Source organism: Euprymna scolopes, chromosome 30 (genome assembly GCF_053919585.1).
Source record: "Euprymna scolopes isolate OS-2025 chromosome 30, ASM5391958v1, whole genome shotgun sequence".
Classification (NCBI taxonomy): domain Eukaryota; kingdom Metazoa; phylum Mollusca; class Cephalopoda; order Sepiida; family Sepiolidae; genus Euprymna; species Euprymna scolopes.
Window position 1 is genome coordinate 85,287,379 of NC_136511.1, and position 25,251 is coordinate 85,312,629.

Genomic DNA, 25,251 nt, shown 5'->3' on the forward strand with positions numbered 1-25,251 from the left:
GGAAATTATATATACAAGGTGGGCCAAAATGAGGGTCCTATTTTTAAAAATTCATAAATTCATTTATGTTTTAAGAAGTGTTTTTCGGCCAAAATTTGTTTTGTTTATTTCAAAAAAATCTCGGAAGGGTCAGTCTACACACACATAAGGTTTGGTGAGTTTAACTTTTATTTTGTGGAAGTTATTCAAATTTAAAGATAGGACCCTTATTTTGGACCACCCTGTATATATATATATATATATATATATACAATAGCGTGTGTGTTCTTTTGTGTGTCACGTATTCCAGAAAATTTCATTGGTTGAGATTTAAGAACACACATGCTATCATACATAATACATAGATTATACTAAATGCGAGTTGATGGATTTGGTGAGTGTTTAATGAGATCCTAGGCATAATCTCCTCCTTCTTTTCGAGTAGTAGGGAAGAGCTCTGACGTGTTTACTTCCGGTGATGACGTCATTATCTTCTGTTAAAAAAAGATGCATAAAATATATTTATGATATATTACATTGACATAAGATGGCATATTCCAAAAATCACATTGATGTACTGCTGATTCCAAAAATCAGGTAAATGGATTAGTGCACGCTAGGGGCTTATTTGTAACATTCCAAAAATCACGTAAATATATTAAGTAATCCTGAGTTAATATTTTCATCCTTAATGTCCTCATCGCAGTAATTGCAAACCTCTTCTTAAGGAGGGGGAGGTTAAAGCCACTGAAATTCTGAGACTGATGCTACACTTAGATATTCATGTTGAAGTAATGGTTGCCCAATCCCTAATCTTGTTAATGTTTTTATGTATTAATTTCGAAAAGCTGCTAAAACAGTTTATGATTTAAACATTACTTTATTTCAAGTATATTCTTAAGAGTGGGGTGGAGATATGAAGTCAGTCTCGGAAATGGCTGCAAGCATTTACGTTTTAGACATTACTTTATTTAATGTATATTTTTTAACAGTGGCGTGGAGGATAAGAAGTTAGTCTCGGAAATGGTTGAAACAGTTTACGATTTCAACAATACTTTATTTCATGTATATTTTTAACAGTGGGGTAGGGGATATGAAGTCAATCCCGGACATGGCTGAAACAGTTTACGATTTAAACATTACATTATTTCATGTATATTTTTAACAGTGCGTTAGGTATAATAAGTCAGACCCGGAAATGGCTTAAACGGTTTACGATTTTAATTTTATTTCATGTATATTTTTAACAGTGGTCTGACGGATATGAAGTCAGTCCAGGTATTAGATGAGATAAGTGCAAATACCCAGCGTCGCTAATAGGATTAAATGAGATATGTTGAAAACATGTAGTAGCAGAATATCCAGTCTCGCCCGGGATCGACTGAGATAAGTGGAAGATTTATACTAGCAGAATATGCGGTGCCCCCCCGGGATTGGATAAGATAGATGGAACATATATACTATGTGAATACACAGGATTCATTGGCGCGTTCGTAATGAAATAATCAGCCAAGATAATATATCAAAGTTATTATTTTAGTAAGGGGGTGGGCGGCAATGTGGGTCAAAATTATGAAAAATGCTTGTCGAAATTAGTAACATATACAAGAATTATGAAAAATGATGAAATGTAAGTTATTGAATGAATGTGTTTGTAATGAAATAATCATCCCAGATAATATATCAAAGTAATTATTTTAGTAAGGCGAGAGGGGGAAAATGTGGGTTAAAATATCAAAAATGATTGTCGAAATTAGTGATATATCCCAGAATTATGAAAAATGATGAAATGCGAGTTACTTGATTGTTGTGTTTGCAACAAAATAATTAGTACAGAGAATATATCAAAGTTATTGTTTTAGTAAGAAGGAAGCAATAATGTGGGTTTAAATTTTGAAAAATGATTGTCAAAATTAGCAATATATCCAAGAATAATGACAAATGATGAAATAATGAGTTAATTGATTGATGTGTCTGTGATGAAACAATTAAGCCCAGATAAGATATCAAAGTTATTATTTTAATAAGGGGCGGCGATAATATAGGCTTAAATTATGAAAAATGATTGTCGAAATTAGTACCATATCCAAGAATTATGAAAAATGATGAAATTTGAGTTAATTGGTGTGTTTGTAATGAAATAATAAGCCACTACAATATATCAAAGTTATTACTTAAGGAAGATGGGGCTATAATGGGGTTTAAAATTATGAAAAATTATTGTCGACATTAGTAACATATCTAGGAATTATGAAAAATAATTGAATGTTAGCTAATTTATTGATGTGCTTGTAATGAAATAATAAGCCCAAACATTCAAATAAAGTTATTACTTTAGTAAGGTGGGTGAGGCGATAATGAAGTTTGAAATTATGAAAAACGATTGTCGAAATAAGTAGCATATCCAAGAGTTATGAAAAATGATGAAATGTGAGTTAATTGATTGAAGTGGTTGTAATGAAATAATCATCCCATGCAATATATCAAAGTTATTATTTTAATAAGGAACGCGATAATGTGGGTTAAATTATGAAAAATGATTTTGAAAATTAGTAACATATTCAAGGATTATGAAAGATGGTGAAATGTGAGTTAATTGATTAATATGTTTGTAATGAAATAATCAGCCCAGACAATATATCAAAGTTATTATTTGAGGAAAGGGGGATACAGTTTAAACAAAATGGCTAGAATAAATGGTGTCTTCATTCATACTGAATGCCCACAGAACGCCAGCAGCAATATATTACACATGAAAGATGCTACTGTAGAATTTCTACAGAGCTAGCTAGTATATATATATATATATATATATATATATATATATATATATATATATATATATATACTTGTAACCAAATTGAACATTGAAATGATCATATCTTACACGAAAATTTGCAAGATCTTTGAAGATTATAATACTATTCTATGGTTTAAATTTTATGACAGTTAGTAAAAAAGAACCTATGTTTTCAATCCAATAAAATATGCCTAAATTTGATAATATAGTGTCCTAGCAATCTAGCTTTAGATTTGCTGCTTTGGGGTGAATTCTGTTTTTTTTTTGTTTGTTTTTTGTTTTTTTCTTTGCTTGGTTGTCTCCACTGTGACCTTGCCAGGCCCCTAATATATATATATATATATATATATATATATATATATATATATATATATATATATATATATATGTGTGTGTGTGTGTGTGTGTGTGTGTGTGTGTGTATATATAGATAGATAGATAGATAGATAGATAGATAGATAAATAGATAGATAGATAGATAGATAGATAGATATATAAATAGATAGGTCCAACGTATCTATGTTAGATTTGTGAAAAGCCTACCTTCAGATGCATGTGCACCGTTCCCTATGCCCGTTCCAATCCATTATGGTAAAGGGAATTATTATAGTAAAAAAATAATTATATATATATATATATATATATCCTATAAATTCGTTTTTCTTTTGTGTATATTGATATTCATATTAAAAGCCCTCTTTTCTATTTATTTAAAAAGAAAATACAATTTTCTTATATATGGGTTGTAGAAATGCATTCACTAGCAAAAGATCTATCTAATTTTTATATTCATTTAAACATTCATTTTAATTAATTCCCTATTAGTTTTTTCGGTTTTCTTATGGGATGATAATCTAGTGTTACCGATTAGGTGTAATTATATTCATGCAGATATTCTACATGATTTATACTGGCATAATATTTGCATAAAATCTTTACAGTAAACAAAAAATTGTTTCCATATATATTTATGTACACGTATATATTTTCGTTTAATCTATTAGTCTATCTATCTATCTATCTATCGATGTATCTATAAAGGTGAACGTGTCTGTGTGCCTGTCTGTATGTCTGTGTGTATGTCTGTGTACATTTCCCTATGCAATAACTCCGTCAATTTTAAGTCTACAGGCTCACAATTTGATATACAGGGTACTGGGATTTGGGAAAATCTATGTGATCGGTTTTCGGTCAGAAATTTGGCTGTTAAGGGTTCAACAATTGATTGGTGTATTCATTTTGAACGCACCCCCTCTCAACAATTTGATCTTTGAGAATTCTACCAAACTCCTCCGACAATTTTAGATATAATTGAAATTTTAGATATAGGTTCATTGGACATGGATCTAACTTAATAATTTGATTTAAGCTCCAAACAGTGAATGTTAAGGGTCATAATGGGGGTCAAAGTTGAAAAAAATTTACTTTTTTTTTTCTGCTCAGCATACACCCCCCAATAACCCGGGCAACGCTGTGCAACCATGCTAGTAAGTATATATTTTTGTTTAATCTATAAAAGTGAATGAACGTGTCTGTGTGTCTGTCTGTGTACATTTTCCAACGCAATAACTGTCAATTTTCAGTCTATGTGCTCGAAATTTGATATACCGGTTACTGAGATTTGGGAAAATCTTCGTAATCCGTTTTCGGCCAGAAATTTGGCTATTAATTGGTCAAAGTTCAACGATTTGACCTTTGAGAACTCCACCAAATTCCTCCGCCAATTTTGGGTCTCAACACTTGAACTTTTAGATATAGGTTCTTTGAACATAGATCTAACTTAATAACTTGATTTGAGCTCAAAACAATAAATGTTAAGCGGTCATAATAGGGGTCAAAGTTAAAAAAAAATGACCTTTTTTTTTTTTTTTGCTCAACATACACCTTCAAACACCCGGGCAAGGCCGGGATGAAATGCTAGTATATATATATATATATATATATATATATATATATATATATATATATATATATATATATATATATATATTAGTGGCCTATATTATACATCGGATTGAAGCTCCACACGCTGCTCCGCAGTGATTTAGTCCACAATACATTATAGTCTACATTGCACTGTAGAGAATCTACTGTTGATTTTATGAAATCATTTTTTATATATTATGGCTTGGATTAATGTTTAAAATTCAAAAATCAAGCAATATTGTTGAATTGTACAATAAAGAGAAACATTCATTTCGAACGCGCCTCTGTCATATCAAAGAACCTATTGTTGATTTTATATGAAATGTTTTATATAATGGCTTGTATTAAAGTTTAAAATGCAAAAGGCAAATACCATTGTTCAATTGTGTTTTAAACAGAAACATTCACTGCTTTCGTTTAAAACGCGCCTCTGTCTTATTAAAGAACCTACCGTTGATATTATACGCTGAGCCTCTTTACTTGTGCAGTGATAAAATGTACTTGTGATGTAAGACTTTATAGAGTGTTAACTTTGTTCAAAATCGGACAATTCCTCCTTTAATACGATTTTTCAATCATCGATTATCGATACTTATTGAAGACAGTCTGATACAAGACCTGAGAACACTGCTAGACACATGAAGTACATTTATATGAAATTTCAAATAAATCGGCGCAGTCGTTTTGGAGTCCATAGGGAACGAACTCATAGACACACAGCGAAAGATCCTGTTATATAATAGTAGAGAGAGACGGAGAGAGAGGGAGGGAGAGAGTATAATCAGCTGACGAAAGTAAATAGCACACGTGGACAAAAACGTAATTAATAAATGTGCAACTTGAACTATTTTTTCTTCGTCTTGATTTTTCGTTAGAATATTTATTAAGGTAATTTTCGGGAGCATTTTCCCGTCATTAATCACAGTGGCAATTTGTCAAAAACAAATCTAAGAGAGACATAAGAAACAAATACATAAAAAATGTGATATTGTTTTTAATGAAGTGCAACTCTAATGCAATCATTTTATCACCAATAACATATGATGGGAGTGTAAAGTAAATACACGGCTTGTGACAGGAGTTTACTTTCTACTTCTTGCCTGTGTTGGGAAAAAATTCACAGGAAATATGTTTTTTTCTGTTTTCGTTCTATAGAAAAGATTTGGTAACGTGGTGTTGGGAGAGAAGCCCAAAAACAACGAATCATAAATCAGTAAATGTGATGACGTCACTGTCTATCGAACTTGCCTTTTATCTTGACACGTCATGACCGAACCCGAGCACCACACCGGTAACTACTGCACCGTTTTCACATTATGCACCTCCTATTTTCTATAGAAGCAAATTAGTGGCTATGATCGAATTCAATGGGCATTTGATTATCGATATTTTTTTAGTAATTCCAATTGCACTGACGAATTGTATAAAGTAATGCATTTTCTTTGTTTTGTTCGTGGATCAGACATTTCCGATTGAACATCCGGGTTCTTTGCGGTGCTTTCACATACGTCTTTGCTTCTTTGGTCAGTTGGTCTGTCACAATTAAGTGTTTTACTTGAAAAATGTTAATATTAAACGAAAATACCTATCGAAATTGATGTGTCGATTGTGAAAAATTGAAATTAGATTTACACCAGAGCTTTGAAATTATTTACAAAATGCGATGTTTTTAGTTTGTCAAGCTTAAGTTTTAAATTGCATTAAATTGCAAGCTTAGATTGTAAATTACATTGTCTTTGATCTGTAAATTCTAAGATTTAAATTGTTTTTGTTTTTAGGGAGAGATCTGTGAAGCTTAAATTTTCTTTATTCTATCGAGTTTAAGTTTATATTATTTTTTGTCATCATTGGTCTGTAAAGTTTGAGTTTTACATCGTACTAGCAGGGTAGCCCGATGATCACCTTCCCATGTTTTTACTGTCATCGAAATCGGCGAAGTCGCAAATTTTTTAATCAAATCGATTGATTGCTTGCTTTAGTTGGGAACCCATCGCGGTGCACCGGGAAGAATTTCACATGTCTCTTCCAGAGACTTACTTCACAATACATTGTTGTCTACATTGCACTGTAGAGAACTTACTGTTGATTTTATAAAATGTTTAATAATAATAATTTATATATATATATATATATATATATATATATATATATATATATATATATATATACTAGCATGGGTTCCCGGCATTGCCTGGGTGTTTGGAGGTGTGTGTTGAGCAAAAAAAAAAAAATCGGTAGTAGGAAGGCAGGCTCGAACCCGTACCGCGAAGGAGGAAAATGACGGGAAATAAACGTGACGTCTTTGCTGTTACGACCACCGCCAAACTGGAAGTGACTTAGGTTTAAATTAAGGCTAGAAAATCAAAAAGAGGGAATGACTTTCGAAAATATCTGTGAAAAAAGCGACCCCTCCCGGTAGAAAAGTGCCCCGTTGAGGATGAAGAAATTAATGTTTTTAGTCAATTTTTAGGTATTTATCGTCTGAAGGGTCGAGCTTCAAAACGTTAGTGATCTTATGAAAATCCGTCGCTTCTGTCGAAATTTTTAGGCAGACATTCAAACATATATACATACATACATACATTTATATATTGGTAGCACAAATTTTCGACCCAAACCGATGAAAAAGCTTGCCCTATTTCTGAATGCCCTTTATGTAAAATTTACAATTTTTAGACCAGAAATTTTTTAAACTTTGACCCCTATTATGACCCCTTAACATTTATTGTTTTGGGCTCAAATCAAGTTATTAAGTTACATCCATATCCAAGGAATCTATATCTAAAATATCAAGTGTTTATACCCAAAATTGGCGGAGGAGTTTGGTAAAGTTCTCAAAGGTTAAATCGTTGAACTTTGACCCCTTAACAGCCAAATTTCTGGCCGAAAACGGTTACAAAGATTTTTCTAAATCTCCATCAAATTTCGAGTCTGTAGACTGAAAATTGACAGAGTTATTGTGTCAGGAAATGTACACAGACACCCACCCTCACACAAACACACACACATATACTTTCACTTTTATAGATATATAGATAATGGCTTGTATTAAAGTTTAAAAAGCAAAGAATCATGCTTCAACTGTGCTTTAAACAGAGATATTCATTTTGAACGCACCTCCCTCTCTCAAAGAACCTATTGTTGCTTTTAGATGTCGGGCTTTTCAGTAATAAAACTTCTCAAATGCACTTGTGATGTTAGGCTATATAAATTGTTAACTTTGGCCAAAATCGACTGTTCCTTCTTTCATTAGATTATTTCGATTATCGATTATCAATACTTATTGAAGACATTTCGATACAAAACTTATCTAAGACCATATCCAGGCACATAAAGTACCTTCGCGTGAAATTTCGTAAAAATCGGCTCGGTCGTTCTCGAATCAACAGGGAACGAACTCACACATACACACACATACACACACACACACACACACACACACACACAAAGCCCTTTTTATATAATAGTAAAGATAGAGCTAAAGATAGAGATTTTCTGTTGTCAAATTTGTAACTAGCATTCATTTTTTTTTATGTTTTAAATTGTATAGTTTTGATCTGTCGGTTTCAGTTTTAATTTGCATTTTCTTCAGTCTGTCAAAATTAAGATTTAAATAACATTGCCTTTAGTCTGTCAATTTTTAATAGCATTTTTTTCCTTTTTTTTTTTGCCTACAATTCTTAATTTTTAAATAGCATTTTCTTTGTTTTTCCAAGCTTAAGTATTAACATTTTGGAGGAATACGGTTTTCTAAGTTTAAAATTTAATAGCATTTTCTTAGGTTTTCCAACCTTAGTTTGTAAATAACTTTTTTATTGCTAAACGCGCAGATCGAATGGCATCTTAAGAATAGCCATTCTTGTTTTTTTTTTGTTTTTTTGTTTTTTTCATTGAAAGAGGTTGCTTTACGGGAAACTATTTGACATATGTCAGAAACGAAACGCAAAATGTCAAACAATTATTCAATGTTTTGATACGATTAATCTGGTGTACCAAATCCATACATAAAAAATGTAATCTGTTCATAAAATGTGCGAAATACGTTGGGATTAGTTCTGCAGTAAACATAGTGCGGTCTAAGTATTATTTTTAATTTGATATCGATAAACGTTTGTTGTTTTATTTGCTTTTCTTTCGTTCCACTAATATATGTTTTATTGAATAAAGAATATTCGCTTTTAAGCAGATATTAATACGTTGGATAACTTCTGTAACTTTGGTCGTTCTCGTTCATCATTGGTTGGATTTTATCCAGTGCAAGTATTCCAAAGAGTTTGCCATTTATTTGTATTGGATTTTTTTTGTTTGTTTTAGGGGCGGTTATCAATATGTAACCACACATAACAGTCATACGCTGTTCGATATAATCTGCACTGATCAGAAGCTGGCAGGGGATAACAGATCAATTTCAAATTTTAGATATGGACTTTTGTGGTTAGCTTTTATACTGTGTAGCGAATTGCCAATTTCATCGGTATTTTTTGATTTTCACAAAAGAGTCGGTATTCGATTAAAGATGATTGTTTTCGTAAGGCGGAGGTTATTGATTCTCAAGCAAAGTTGAATAATTAGTGAATTGTTTATGTTTTTACTTTTAAGTGACTCAGACCATAAATTTACTTCACTTCTGTGTTTTATTATGTCCAATGCCGAATCTATGACTGTTACCTCAAGTGATGCAATTCTTAGCAGGTTCTTTGTGTTTACTTTGTCATCAAATGTTATAAAGCTTCTGTGTTTTCATCTCTAGATCTATTTCTGTAATGACTCGAAAACTTATTGTTTTGGTTTTCTCATCAAATTATTCTTGAGGTGCATATATTAGATCCATTGCTCTTTCTGTTTCTTGTAAAATCGGCTCTCTCTATCGCGGTACAAAGGTATTGCCAGCTCATGTATAGAGTACTGTTGTCATATTAGTCAATCTCGTCCCCATTTGAAGTTTTTTGATAAAGTGCAGAAATATATCAGTGATTTGCATGCCCCCCCCCGCCGTTTCTTTTTCTCAACAACCTCTATCACACACAGACGCAAGGTTGTTGATCTCAGTCTTTTTTATACTGCTGTGGCATGTGTTCTTCAGATTTTTCTGATCTATTCTCTGCTATTTTTGTTTCAGTTGATTTGACTTGTTGACCTCGTGGTCTCCATTAATTCGCTGTTTTGATACCTCATTCCAGTATCTTCTTTCCAAGAATTGAAAGTTTGTGGAACTTTCTTCCTGCTGACTTTTTTCCTCCTACCTATAATCTTGGTCTTTTCAAAACTAAGGTCGATAAGCATCTCCTGTCTTTGCTATACTCATCTTTTGTTCTTGGTAGCTCTTTATATTAAGTGGTTTTTACGCCTTGTGTGGACAGATTTCTCTTTAAAAAGTTATAGTCAAATTTATGGCATTCTGAAATGTAATTGTGTGATTTGAGAATTTTGTCAAATCAAGTATAAAACAATATTTGTAATTAAAACTTTTTTCATATTTTCCAAAAGACTTGAAACAAAACTGATAGAAGACACCAAGACATTCGTTCAGAGTAATATTCGTTCCAAATCACTGAACAGTGGATGGGGACAAATGAAGAGACCAACATCATTTTAATTATATCTTATCAGCCAGTCCAAACACCCAGAGTGCCTTCCAACGGTCTGTTATTTCTATCACTCCTCTCCCCCTCCATCTCTCTATCTTACACACACACACACACACACACACACACACACACACACACACAGACTCATTCACTCCTTTTATCTTTCTATCTTTCTCCCTCTGTGTGTGTGTGTCTCTCTCTATATATATATCTATCTATCTATCTATCTATTTATCTGTCTAAATCATGTGATGTTATATCTGTATTTCGTACATTCTCGCTATCAAAGCAATTTTCAACTCGGGACCATCAAGTTGATCTCGGTTAATTTCTAAACAATTTTCCATTTCTTGTTATTCTCAATGGAATTGGTAAATGAGTTTGAAAGTATAAACAGAATACGATAAAATAAGAAAAATGTTTATGGACGATAAAAATCATTTTAACATCGGACACTGATTCAACTTGATCTTAACTTTAGATCTGTAACAGGATGGCGTTATGAAGGACATACAACCGTAGAACGCTACTTTAATTCTGACTATGCTTTTAATGTTTCTTTTGTGGGTATTCCATATGTTGTGTCGATTTCAAGTTTTTTTTTTTTATTATTTAATACTAGCAGATTGCTCAGCATTGCTCAGTCGTAAAATACGCTAAAATATGATATTTTGATAAACGCAAATTTCGTATTTATTATTACACTAGCATTTCAGCCTGGTGTTGCCCGGGTGTTTGGAGGTGTATGTTGAGCAAAAAAATGGTGGTAGTAGGAAGGCAGGCTTGAACTCGTACCGAGAAAGAGGAAAATAATGGAAAAAACATGACGTCTTTGCTGTTACGACTATCGTCAATGTAGGTTTAAATTAAGGCTAGACAATCGAAAAGAGGGGATGAATTTCGAAAATATCAGCGAAAAAAGCGACCCCTCCCTGTAGAAAAGTGCCCAGTTGAGGGTGAAGAAATTAATCTTTTTAGCCAATTTTTCAGTATTTTTCGTCTGAAGGGTCGAGCTTCAAACGATACTGAAAATTTCAATTGTTTATAACCAAAATTGGCGGAGGAGTTTGGTAGAGTTTTCAAAGGTCAAATCGTTGAACTTTGACCCATTAACAGCCATATTTCTGGCCGAAAACGGATTACAAAGATTATATTGGACACAATATATAGCAATGATTTAAAAAGTTTTAAAAATTGACGTATGCGCCACCACCGAGAATCGAAACCAAAACGTTGAGCTTACAATTTATTTTTCCTTTGACGTTAACGCCTAAGCTATAAAAACATGTTTTCTGCAAGGCTAAAAATTGAAACATGAACCAATAGCTATTACGTTACGCATTCGTAATGCCGTTGTTCGACATTCACCTGGCAAATTCTATATTTTTTTTTAATTTTCACATTTTTGAACAGATTTTTCCTGGCTAAAACACAAATGTAAAGTTTCGCGTGGTTTAGAATACCCAATATATTAAGTTTCATGTCTGTAGACCAAAAACTGACAGAGAAGTTTGGTAAGCAAAATTTTTTAAACAAATATATGTATGCGTATATATATATATATATATATATATATATATATATATATATATATAGAGAGAGAGAGAGAGAGAGAGAGAGAGAGAGAAAGAGGTTTGTGTCTACTATAACTTTTTTACGCAAATATTACGCAAATGTAAACCGTGTAGAATATATACATGACTATAATTACACGTAATAGTTAACTAAAGATGATCATCACATAAGAAAACCGAACAAACTAATAGGGAATTAATTAAAATGAATGTTTAAAAGAATATGAAAATTAGTTAGATCTTTTGAAAATGAATGCAATTCCACAACTCATATATTACAAAGTTGTATTTTCTTTTTAAATAAATAGAAAAAAAATTTAATATGAATATCAACACACACAAAAAATATTGAAGTATAGAAGATTGATTTATTCTAGACTATCATCGAAGGCGTTTCTTAAGCATTCTTGGAAATTTGGCAATTTACTTGGACTCAACCGTAAAAGTTTTTCCATGGAAGGTGCTCGACTGAACTCCAATATCTGGTTCCATCCTTATAAGACATTCACAGCAAGAACTCGTTTTCCTATCACAATTGAAACGAACTTTCTTTTTTACTCCGGTGTATCTAGCATAAAGCATGAATAGATTTTTTTCCCCAGAACACCCCGTCTTTAGAACATAAACTACCATAGGACTTCTTCCCTGCAGAATACAATATGACCATCTTACGACATAATATCAACATGCATTCGTCATAAACCGTTTTCATAAGTAACATATTTCTGTTTGCACGGGCCAGAGACACGTGCTCGATAATTAGTTTGATAGTAACTTTGTTGCTGTCGGATTTAAGTATGGGCCTGTTCAGTCTCAGAAGGCCCACTCTCCCTTTACCTTCAGTTCGGCAGGTGTTAGTTTATCGCTAATAGCCTGGAGCGCCTCTACAAAGGAAATTCGAAAAGGCTGCTCAGGCATTTTTGTAGGCCAGAGTGTTCTAATCCTGATGCAATGTCTTTTTAACTTAAGACCTTCTGGAGCGGTAAATAAAATAAATAATCAAATTTCGTTCATTCCATTCATTATTTTAAAAACTTTTATAAATTCTTCACCATTCTCCTGACAATCCTTCCATCTCATTGACTGTTTTCTTCGAATGGCTTTTGGCCTTAGTGAGTGGTGACCTATATATGAAAAGGTGAGCTTAATATATTTGTTTCCTTCTTTTGTTTGTTTGGTTTGTTTGCTTTGTATCTAGAGTTATATTACCAACAGAGTGTAGTATCTGTTTTGGTACTACACTTCACCTTTTCTGTCCTCAGTAACTGAAGGAGAAATCCTTCCAGATTGAGGAAATATTTACTGTTGTCCCAATCCAGTGTGCCTCTTTCTGAGGAAGCTAAATTTTCACTACATTACAAACCGACCGTGTGTCTACACTCGTGAAGTGAGGATAAAGGGGACAAGTAAAGAGGGTCATGTGATTGGACTCTGGAAAGAATACATTTATTTTAAGTTTCATCTACACTATTTCTTTTTACTTCTTGTGCATATCACGTATTTTTGAAAACACGTGACAATTTACACCTATTTTTATCTTTTTGCATTCAGCTTCAGTAGGGAGTAAATTTGCTTTTTCATTCTTTCCACACTTCTGTCATTTGTTCATATGGTCACCTGGTGCCCAAGTTTCTGACGTTTGAAAAACCTTTTCAAATGTAATTCCAATTATCATGTTTTATGATTATGAGCGAGTGGAATGTGAACATGTTCTGTCCCTCAACGGGCATCTATAATATAAATCTCAAGCGTCGGTATGTGTGTGTGTGTGTATGTATGTATGTATGTATGTATGTATGTATGTATGTCAGGTCATGTCATGTGCTACTGGTATCATGTAACCCAGTACTACCTGCCTCATGGTCGGGTCACCGGCGACTAAACTGGTTCCCCCACCAGACTTGTTTGGTGAGGAGGGCGGCTAGTCTCCCTCAAGGATTAAAAACAAGATCTTCCAAAGGGCGAATGAACTCTTTTTCTGGGTCAACGGCCAACTAGCACCGTGTATATTTGTGTGTGTGTATATGTGTATTGGGGTGGAGAGGGCTCCCGTAAGCCGTGGTGAAGGCAACCTTTCTAGAAGAAGCAAATCTCTGATTTAAAAAAACATAAAGCGGAAGACCATTATCCGCATTAAACTGGTCTGCAGTTTAATTTGTTGCTGGCTATCTTGCTCTTGCTTGTTGCTGGATCTCAACATTTTGAACCGAGAGAGAGACTTAGCTGTCGTACAAAGCTAAGACTCTGTAACATCATCTTTGTATAGATACTCCCTCAGGCATTTGGGCTCATGGATTTTAAATGTCTGAGGGAGTGGCACTCGTCTGACAAGACGTTGCAAATCATCATGTATGTATGTATGTATGCCAACATTTTTCGACACACGCGGCGGATCCTGACGAGATTGATATCATTTTGAAGCTCGACGTCTCCGACGAAAAATATCGAAGAAATGGCCGGAAAACATTAATTTCTTCACCATCAACTGGGCAGTTTTCTACAAGGAGAGGTCGGTGTTTGCGTCGATATTTTCGCAAAGTCATCATCTCGGTTTGATTGACTACACTTAATTTCAACGCCCAGGACTTCCGGTCGCGCGACGGAGACATCGACTAAGACGTCACGTTTATTTTTGTTTTAGTTTTTTTTTTGTTTTGGGTTTTTTTTTTACATTCTTTTCATTTTTCGCCTAATGGGTTCGAGCCTGCCTGCCTACTACAACTTTTTTAACACATCTCTCCACCCAAACTGATTTGATTTCCTCCTCCCTGCTACTACCATTTTTTGACACACACCCCACCCCGGGGCTCCTTATTGCACCACCTACACACACCCAGGCAACTCCGGGCACCCTCGCTAGTAATAAATAAATAAGACAAATACATCTGTTAAAAAAGAAGAATAAGGTTATGTTGAAGTAATACAATGTTGTCAATGTGGTTCTCTACGTCTTGAAAATAATTACCTACCTACCTTCCATCGCAGGAAAATGTAACACGGGCGAAAAGTGAGATTCCATACACCAGTGAATGAAAGATAGCGCATTCTGGCCCTGCAAAAACGCCTGAATAATCCCGTTAGCATTTCCCGGTAGGAGGTTAGAGATAAACTAACTTTTTTCTAAATAAAAAGGCAAAATCTAGGATGGTGGAACACTTATAAGTACCCAGACCCATATATCAATATCACATAGGTAATATCACCACCATCAGAGTCGTCCATACTCTGCCGAACTGATTGTCGAGGGCAATTATTTTCGACTATACGTATACGTTGCGCCTGAAAGTAGTTATCTGCTACTCGATTCACTGAGTAGATTACAGTCAAAGTATTATATACTTATCGGAAGAGCCTATTGCATATCTAAATGTGGATGCTACCAGAATAGAATAAAAAGTGAGGAACTGGGTCTAGCAACAATAGATAAATGTAAATAGCATTGGGTAAGAAAATTGTTAGTGAACACAAATCTGCATTAGAAATGGTGAATATATATTCTGTATATTCGGATATTCGTATATTCGTATATTCTGTATATTCGTATATTCTGTTGTGGCTTCATTTTCATTAGTTACTACAACAATGTGTAGAGGAAGACAATACTCCTTTTTGCGAGATTACTCCCCTTACTCTTGGTTCTCATCTTATATTGCTGAGTGCTTTAGCAAGGAGCATCCAGTGTCATTTTTCAGTCTTTCGTATGGCTCAATTGAGGATTTAACACGATTTACTTGTCCATTAGTGAACTGTATAACAATTATGCTAAATAGGAGAAAAGTAGGTGAAAACTTTTCTACGCCTAATTTATTTGTGATGATATATTTTTATTACACGCCTATAATCTCATTGTGATTGCTGGTTTAATATTATTCGACTGTGCTAGTATCCAGAAGACACGAAAGAAACATATTATGTGTTATCCGTAAAACTTTTACATTTTTAAAATGATTGTAAGGATAATCAGACTGGTGATGTATTTGGGAGAGTTAGAGAAAATTATCTTTAATTGTATTCATTCATGATTTTATAAATCTAATTTCCATAAATAATACTTCTAATGATTATCTTTAAAGTGGGCCAGGATTAAGAAGAGACGGAGAATGAGTATGTTTTATGATGGCCATCAGTATGTACGATTTTCATAAATGGATACTTGTGGGGACTCTATCGTGTTTTCACATACCTATAAAATCCACCCAATCTTTCTTCTTTTTTCCACTTAAAAAAACGCACCTTACCTGCAGACAGCCATTTTCCCGTGTACATCTATCCAAGGCGATATAAACCGTCAGAAGGTCTGGCGTTAAGCAACCATTCTTGTACCAATATCTGATAAGAATAATAAATAGACACAATTCTTCAGATTTTGTGAATATACAACTAATATCGTGATTTTGAATCGTAGTAACGCGTGAATACTGTACTGAATAGTGCAACAAAAATGAAATAATTCGATAATAGAATAGAATTCCTTATTTAGAATTTAATTAAGTTTATTTACACATAAAATAAACTTGTTTATCTACACAGTTGCATACTGATACATCAGACGGAAAAATAATGTAAAATGAAAAAGTAGCAAAAAGATATGAATTACTTAGCTTTTTTAAAAAAAATATTATCAAGTGTAATTTTCTAGAGACAATGTCAGTTTATTTCTTATAAGAGACAAAGTCAGTTCTTTGTTTCCAGCAAATTATCTGTCTTTTTCTTCATCCGAGTTATAATAAAGGAGATTTAAGTAAAGGGATTTGGTGTAACTTAAATGTTTGCTGAAAATTGAAGGCAGTCATTTTGTATTAGTTACCCGTGGCTGTATTTATCTGACTGAGCTGGTTTGGAATGAAGAAGAAAATAGAATCACCAGTGTTCCATATGAAAATACTAAGGACTTCTCTACAATAAAATCAACTTTATTGAATAGTGTCGTCAAATAGGATAGGAATATAGAAATACAGGAATGTAAGGCAAGTTGGTTCGGCAGGCATATATTAGAGTCGAAATGTAACTGAGTCGATATCTTAAGTCGATTGCCGTTTGAGGGACTTGTCTCCCATCTAAATAACTACAGAAGACGATCCAAGGATACGATGTCTTGTGTTGATAAATCTCAACAGGGACTGAATTGTAATTGTCTGCGAAATAATTGAACGGAAATTAGGAAAAGCTGCACACTCACAAAAGTGTTTAAATTGCGTAAGTTTTGATTTGCCTGACTTAGGCGAACTTCTGAAGTTCTGTAAAATAGGTAATATTTTTCAAACATCAACTTATGAGAACAGACAATCGTTTTGTTTTGTTTTGTTTTGTTTTTTAACTAAAATTAATTTTAAAAAGAAACTATCTTTCAAATGAATTTTGGAAATAAAAATGTGTGTGTGTGTGTCTTCTCCCCATTCTATCGATGTTACATTTGTCTATCTCTGTTTCACAGTCAACTCTAAAAGTCCAACTGTAGTCGTTATCAACTCCCATCCACCATCAAGGGCATTTAGTTGTCAACTCTAACTTTCCAATTTCCATTCGTCGTCTAGCGCATCTAGATGTCAACTGCCTGTCTCCTCTGTCTTGGTATCTCAGGTCGCCCACCCCACCCTGGCTATCGGAAGCTGCCCTTCCCTTTTTATCTGTAGGTTTCTATTGTTATTGTTTGCTACTTCCTATCTATTGTTGATTGTATGATATTTCCGATTTCTTTGTTTATTCTAAGCTATTTCCTCTTCCTTTGTCTATTCCCCTCCCCCTCAGAACTTAGTGGTTCAAATCTACCTCAGGGACACTTTATAGTATCACATTTATCAATACTTTTTTCTTATATTTAAAATAAGAGAAAAAAAGTCTCACATGAAATTGAACATTTCCCAAATTATACGTGCATATTATCTGAACTCAAAAACATGCGGCCGTTTTTTTCTCTCTGAAGTATGCATTACTTCTGGCTAGTCTAAACTTAATACGTAACCCTAAAGGTATTACTTCTTAACCAGCTTTTTAAACGAGTTAAAATAATCAGACTTTCCAATTTGATAAAAGTTCCATTATAACATATTTATTATGGGGTGGAGCTGGAATAGTCGAACATTCTGGCATGAGGTAGATAAAGCAAAAAGTATCCATGCATTGATATGGGAGGGGAGACTATCTTCAAGTACTATCGTACGCTGGGAATGGGGCAAAGGACTTATACGAAGTAGATATTAATAACTCCTTCTCACCTTTTTTTAAACTTTTTTTTTAATGGAGAGTAGATAATGCATGTGGATGTGTTATCGACAGCTCCAGTAACTCTCGCTTCTCCTTTTTTTGTCCTTCAGTCCTCATTTCCAATGAATGATTTTTCTGACAAAGGGTGAAGAAAAAGCTGTTTTCCAGGTTGGTAGTACTTTGTGAACAGTATCCTTAGATGTCGGAAAATTTCTGTTTCTTTGTCTATCCTTGTGGTCATATCACTAGTAAAGGTGCTGGAGGTAAACGTTTCATCTGGGCTAACGTTATCCGCCTGATAGTCAGGGACCCGAACCTTGGATTAACCACTAAAAAGTCTGTCCTATCAGCAGGTGCAAAGTACCAGGGCTGCTGTATTGCCATTTGGTGAATGGATTCTGGACCATACTGTAGTTTCTGGTAGGGCCTCTCGATGCCATACTAGTGGGTAATTGTTACGGCTTTACCTTATGTGCTACAAAAAAAAATTCTTGTTTTTTTCTTTCTTACTTTCTCTCTCTGTCCTGCTCCAACCAAGTCTATCGACCTGCTTCTCAAATCCCCAAACCTCAACATGACAAATCTAAAAAAAAACACGAATATACCTAGAACCCCATCCTCCAACGTAGACCCCTACTACCAGGTCTCCTTCTCCGACCTTCCAGAGGGTGAAACACAATTACAGTGAAACTGGCATAGGGCCAAGACCTTCCCTAGACGAATTCATAATTAAAGGATACTCTAACTTAACATCTAAATCTGACCTCCAAGATCGCCATGGCATTCTATTTCGTAGGGATATCTCCAGAGAATACCCTAATTTACCTTATATGTGCTTCCGGCTTGCACTAGCTTACACCACTGCATTTATATTTGCCCTCTATCGCCCCCACAACAGGGCATATCTGAGAAAATTGATCACATCCTGTCTGCTCATCCTTCGGCTAACATTCACAGATGTGGTGACTTCAATGTCCATAATGTGGAATTGCGGACTCACTCAAATAAGACCGATGACGAGAGGAGGTTCTGTCATGATTTTGCCACTGCCTATGACTTCATTCAGATTGTTCACAAACCCACCCGTGTGCCCGATACTACCGGTCAGTATGCAAGCCTTCTAGACCTTTTCCTAACAACTTCCCCTCAGCTATGTTCATGTTCCGTTCTATCTCCTCTGGGAACCTCTGACCACTCCGTTGTAGCAGTTAAGATAAAAATGAAATGTAATAAGTCTTCAGACGTACCTCTCCACCGTACTGTATATTGATATTCTATGGCTGACTGGGATAGCTTCTGTACATTCATATCTGATTTACCTCTGCACTCCATGTTTAAAAAGGAAGTGTCCTCTATAGTATCAGATCTGACCGAATGGTTAATTGTAGACATAGACCGATTCATACCATCCAAAAAATTTCAACAAAAACCTAACAGTCAGCCATGGTTCTCTCCAGAATCTGCTGCTGCCATCGCACACAGAAATCACTTTTTCCATAGCTACCAACGTAATAGATGTACTGAGACTAAAGCTGCTTTCAGGACTGCCAGCAACCACTGTAAAAGAGTAATAAAAAATGCAAGAGAGCTATATGCTCAGTCCGTTAAATCCAAAGTAGCTGAGCAGTGGCTTGGTTCCCACCAGTTTTGGCAAATAGCAAACAGGATCCTGAACAGAAGCGTGCGTCCTATCCCAACCATCATCAATGGACCTGAGGTCATCTCGTCAGCATCAGACAAGGCCAAACTATTTGCCAAGAACTTTGCAGCTAATTTTACCCTATGCAATGAAGGCCATCAACTCCACGTATTTCCTCCTATAACAGACAACACGCTATGCAACATACAAGTATCTGTGTGTGAGGTCGCCAAGCTAATCAAGAACCTTGATTCCAGTAAAGCAACTGGCCCTGACGGCATTCGAGTTATAGTGCTGAAAAAGCTCCAACCAGAACTTGCCCCCATACTTAGAAAACTGTTTAAGCGTTGCATTAAGGAGAAGCGCTTTCCAACACCCTGGAAAACCTCATCAGTATGCCCTGTATTTAAGAATTCAGGTGATAAGTCATCTCCCTCTCAGTACAGACCAATAAGTCTCCTGTGTGTCATGAGTAAGTTGTTGGAATCCATATTAAATAAAGAAGTAGTCAACCACCTCAGCAGAAACAACCATCTTAGTTACATGCAATATGATTTTCACGCCGCAAAATCTACAGCATATTTGCTAACGGTTATATCTCATAGTATTAGTGAATCTCTTGACAAAGGCTTCCTTTCCAGGGTAATTGCTCTTGACATATCGAAGGCCTTCGATAAGGTATGGTATAAGGGCCTACTTCACAAGATTTCCAGCTACGGTAGAACTGGAAATGTTTTCTCAATCATTAAATCATTTCTCTCCGATAGGTTCATAAGAGTAGTGGTTGATGGGCAGAAATCAGAGGCCCACATTATTAATGCTGGAGTCCCTTAGGGGTCCATTCTGGGCCCAACTCTCTTCCTGATCTACATCAATGATCTCCCAAAACACATACTTAAATCATTCGTTGACATCTATGCTGATATCACGACCATCTATGGCAAAACATCAAAAGCTGTAAATGACAAAGTTCTCTCTAATTCTTTCTCCTCTGAGCTTGAGCGCATGGTACAGTGGGGGAAGAGGTGGCTGGTCACTTTTAATGCATCCAAAACCAAGCTTCTATCTTTACATCACCATGCTCTGATCCCCATCTGGCATCAATTGAAATAGATGGCTCTCGTCTTGGGGAGGCTCCAAGTTTTGACAAGCTTCTGGGCTTGACCTTTACTCCTGATCTGAAATGGAACACATACATCAGGTCTATTGTCAAGGACGCTGGGAAAATTGTGGGATCCTTCTACCGCTCCAGAAGATATCTCACTACTGATGCAATTCTCTATCTGTATAAACGCCAAGTACGTCTAAGGATGGAGTACTGCTGCCACATCTGGGCAGGAGCTGCTAAAAACAGCCTATCCTGCCTTGACAGACTACAAAATAGGCTTCGTAGCTTAGTGGGGGATGCCCTTTTCTCTTCCCTACAGACTCTCTCCCACAGAAGAGACGTTGCAAGTCTGTCTTTGTTTTATCGTTATTTCCATGGCAAGTGCTCGTCTGGCTCCGATCTCTCGTTCCCCCTCGCCAATCTTTCACGAGAGACACCCGTCTGGCTGAAACTACTGTCAATAATTTTTCCCACTCTTTATCTGTGCCTAAATCCAAACGTAGATTCCATGAGCAGAGCTTCTTTCTCAGAAGTGCATGACTGTGGAACTCTCTTCCGTTTGCCTGTTTCCCACCTGACTACAACTTGGATGTCTTCAAGTCCAACATAAACAAATTCCTGACAAACCGCCCCCTTAAGTAAGACACTCTATCAAATCCCCAATACCAATGATTACTACAATACTATCTCATTGATTACTGTACACGCAATAACCCTTACCCTTGAATGGCCGCCGGGCCTTGATAAGCGGTGACCTCCATGTAAAAAAAGAAAAAAAAATATCATGTGCTGTATATAAGAAGTCGTCGACACCTGAAAGAACTGCAAGTATCTGATGTCACCATTTCCCCTGGCGGGGATCACTTGTAAATTTGATATTTGCGGTTCAACCCGTCTATAGTAAGTGCGGCTTGGATATGGTTCGGTAATGGTTGTGCCTTTTAAAGATTAAAAGCGTCAAATCTCTCAAATCCTAGCTTTGTGCATAATTGTATGTAATGATATCTCAGTCTGTAATTATATTGTATGTAATTATATATCAGTTTCCAGCACCATTGAATATATTTTAATCAATTTGGCCAGGAGAGTAACGCGAAATTCTCGTAGTACATGCACGTGTGAATTCAACAGATGATGATGATGATGATGATGATGATGATCTTGTCGTCGTCGTCGTCGTCGTCGTCATCATCATCATCATCGGTCCCATGCTTTTCGAAAGTGACTTCAAGCCAGGTCTTTATTCGTCTTTCTCTCAAATGCATCTTTATCACTTCATCCTACATTTTCCTCACTGTGCTAGCACGTTACACATCCTTGGTTGGTTAAGGCGGCTTTCTCCGAAGAAAGGATTTTGTAGGAAACATTAAGTTCATAAGCGATTTCCAGTCAGTTATTTCGTAGGAAATGTAGCGGCCTTCTCACATACAGTGCGTGGTATTCTTAAATGTTCTCTCATTAAATACACACCAGGCTCGACGTCACTCACTTCTGTGATCTAATGAAAATTGCTATTTTCTTTGGGTTTCCTCTATTAGCTGCTGACCGTGCTACCTCATCCATTCTATATCTACAAACCCAAACTCTCATGCATTCTTTTAATGTTACCAAACCATCAAAGTCTCCTGTTCTGCACATATTTCCCTATATTGTCCAATTTTAATCTCCCTCTGAGGTCATCAGATCTAAGCACAATTTTAAGTCTCAAAGTATACATCTATTAATTTATGTGAATGGCACTGAATGCGTGTATGAATCAATGTCTGGTTAAAAATTAAAACATTAATTAGAAAACCAAGGGAGCCCAACCTCTCAAATGCATGGCCTTGTGCCTAATTGTGCATTATATCATATAAACTTGTACGAACATGTATCGATGACGATGCCAAGACAAATTTTTATTACCTCGGATACAAAAACGACACAAGCTACAATAAAATACAAGCAAAAAAAACTATCCAGCCGAGTTTCCTGTTTTCATCAAATAAGATAATTGTCTAAAAAATACCTACCCATAATCTTGGTGCCAAACATGCCTGCCACCCGTGAAGGCTTCTTTCATCATTAATTTGGCATGGTAAAAATAAACTTCGCCACCCAAAAGCTGAAAAACATAAATTAAACGTTTTTATGCAGTAAATATATTCAACAACGTTCGACCTTCGAGTTGGGATCAAAATGTAGTATCAGTTCTGTCCTCAGTGGATGAAAAGTTCTTCTAGTCTGAGGTTATTTTTGTTTGCCACAATCCAGAGTACCCCTTTTTAAGGAACTGGATTTTTCACATATTAAAAACCGACCTCGTGTTTAAATAGACCCTCGTGTGGAAGCAAATAAACATATACATATGCGACAAATTGTAAAAGGAAAATAAAATCACGAATGAAGTAATTTTGTACATGAGAGTAACCACTTATGAAGACCCGGCGGCCACTAGAGGATAAGGGATAATTAATGTACAGTAGTCATTGAGACAGCAGCATATTTATAATTAGTGGTGGAAAAGGGGTAGAAATGGGTTGTTTAGGGGCGGCTCAACAAGAACTTGTTTATATTGGACTTGAAGACGACACTATTGTAGTTAACTGTAAAGCAGGCTAGTTGAACAGAGTTTCACAGGCGGGCAGTTCTAGGAAAGAAACTTTGTTCATGGAATTTGCGTTTAGATTTTGACACAGAGAGAGTGAAGGAAATTGTTAATAGTGGTTGTAGAAAACGAGTGCTTTTTGTGAAAGTTTGGCAAGGGAGATCATAGATTGAAGTTCAGTGAAGGTTTATTCCTGAAATTTACGTTAAAAAATGAACAGGTAAGTGTAGTGAAACATGTGATACCGTCGCAACAATTTTCACTAAAGAATATGTGAAGTTTATTGCTAGGTCTGTGTCATTTGTTAATTGGTCCACATAATTTGTATTATTTGGATTATTCGGACTACTCTTCTTGTCTTGAGTGTTATTCTCACAACGTGTCGGTCGATGTAACCTCCGATCTCCTTCAGGTGTATCTTGTTGACCACTGGAGTTCCGGATGGACCTTTTATTCAATACACAGGGGTAGCATGCTCTCGGTTCATCAGCTATAACCGGGTAGAAGTCTTAAGTAATTCGCAATTTTATTCTTAATATCGCTTGCATTGAGGATTAAACCTTCAACCTCCAGAAAAGTGTCACTTAGAACTGAATCTTACTTAGTATTATCCGTTACGCTGTGGGTTCTCGTAGATAAACCAGAGGATGCTACTCCGTCGATTAAACAAAGGATTTTGTTTGAAATTCCGTGCAGCTTCTCAAGTTTGATAGAAAGATTCTAGAATTCGACAAGGTTGGAATAATGTGAGTGTATTATTCAAGATGAGTATAGTAATCCAAATAATCCAAACTATTAATCCTTATATCAAAAATTCTGAGCTGTAATTCACTTCTTCTCTTTTCCAAGGTTTGTTCCCAAAGGAGCATCTGATATACCAGTTCTTCATTCTTCTATCTTTCATTCATAATCTTCTTTCATTCCGATTGTTCAACCAAGTAATGAGATCATGGGCATCTTAATTTAATCGTCCTATGTGTGGTTGGCCTTGTTGTGATCTAATGCCAGTCACTGGGTGAATGACCGCCACAAACAAGATTGACCTTGACTGAAAATGCCTGTACACTTCCAGTTAACAAAACAAAGAACATGTGTTTATGTAAAGCAGACACGAAGGGGGCAAAGGAAGAATAGCAAAGCGTGCCAAAGACAGGCAGAGAGAACGACAGACCGAGACATCAATGAGAAGTATGTGTTATTACGTTTTTTCCGTCGGCCAGCTACAAATATTCCATTTCTTTTTATATTTCTCGTGTTTGTGCTTCGAAACTATTCTTATCGCAACAACAGTAAAAAAAAAAATGGGGTAGAAAGAGGTAATTATATAGTATGGAAAGTTGTAAATTTAAGAAAGAATAATTAAAATTATCGTTTCGTATTTGTAAGAATCCAACATGGTGGCACGGTTGGTAATTAAAAAGAAAGGTTTCTTGTAATCTTGAAAATACGCTATTGTAGCATGTAATATAAACACGCGTGTTTATATTTTAAGACAAAAATCGATAACATTTGGAAATTTGAAAGTCAGAATATGATTGTTTTCAAATAAAGATATTGTTTTATTATTTACTTTTAAAATGTTAATTTTTCACGCAATGTATTCTATTCATAAGTAATAGCTTTCTTTTTCTTTTTATACATACTAGAGACATATAGTTTGTTTTTTTTTGATCGATCGCATTAACGTGGCATTAACGATCGAAATTTAAGCTTTGACCTTTAATGCTACTTGATGAATTCCTATCACCAAGGAGTTATATATGCTTCTAGTAAGGATTAAAATGTTTATTACTTATGAATAGCACACTTATTCATTCAGTATATTTTCCATTAAAACACAGCCAGC

At 35.3% G+C, this 25,251-nt stretch overlaps 1 protein-coding gene across 1 annotated transcript in view; it reads right to left on the reverse strand.

Annotated features, from left to right (window-relative positions):
- Positions 1-25,251, reverse strand: part of LOC145254870 (L-proline trans-4-hydroxylase-like) — a 114,678-nt gene that overhangs the window by 31,688 nt on the left and 57,739 nt on the right. Inside the window, exons 6-7 of the mRNA XM_080113743.1 lie at positions 22,831-22,922; positions 16,106-16,196 (exon numbers count right to left, since the gene is read on the reverse strand). Of these exons, the coding sequence (XP_079969869.1) occupies positions 16,106-16,196; positions 22,831-22,922 (183 nt within the window). The remainder of the gene's footprint in view (positions 1-16,105; positions 16,197-22,830; positions 22,923-25,251) is intronic.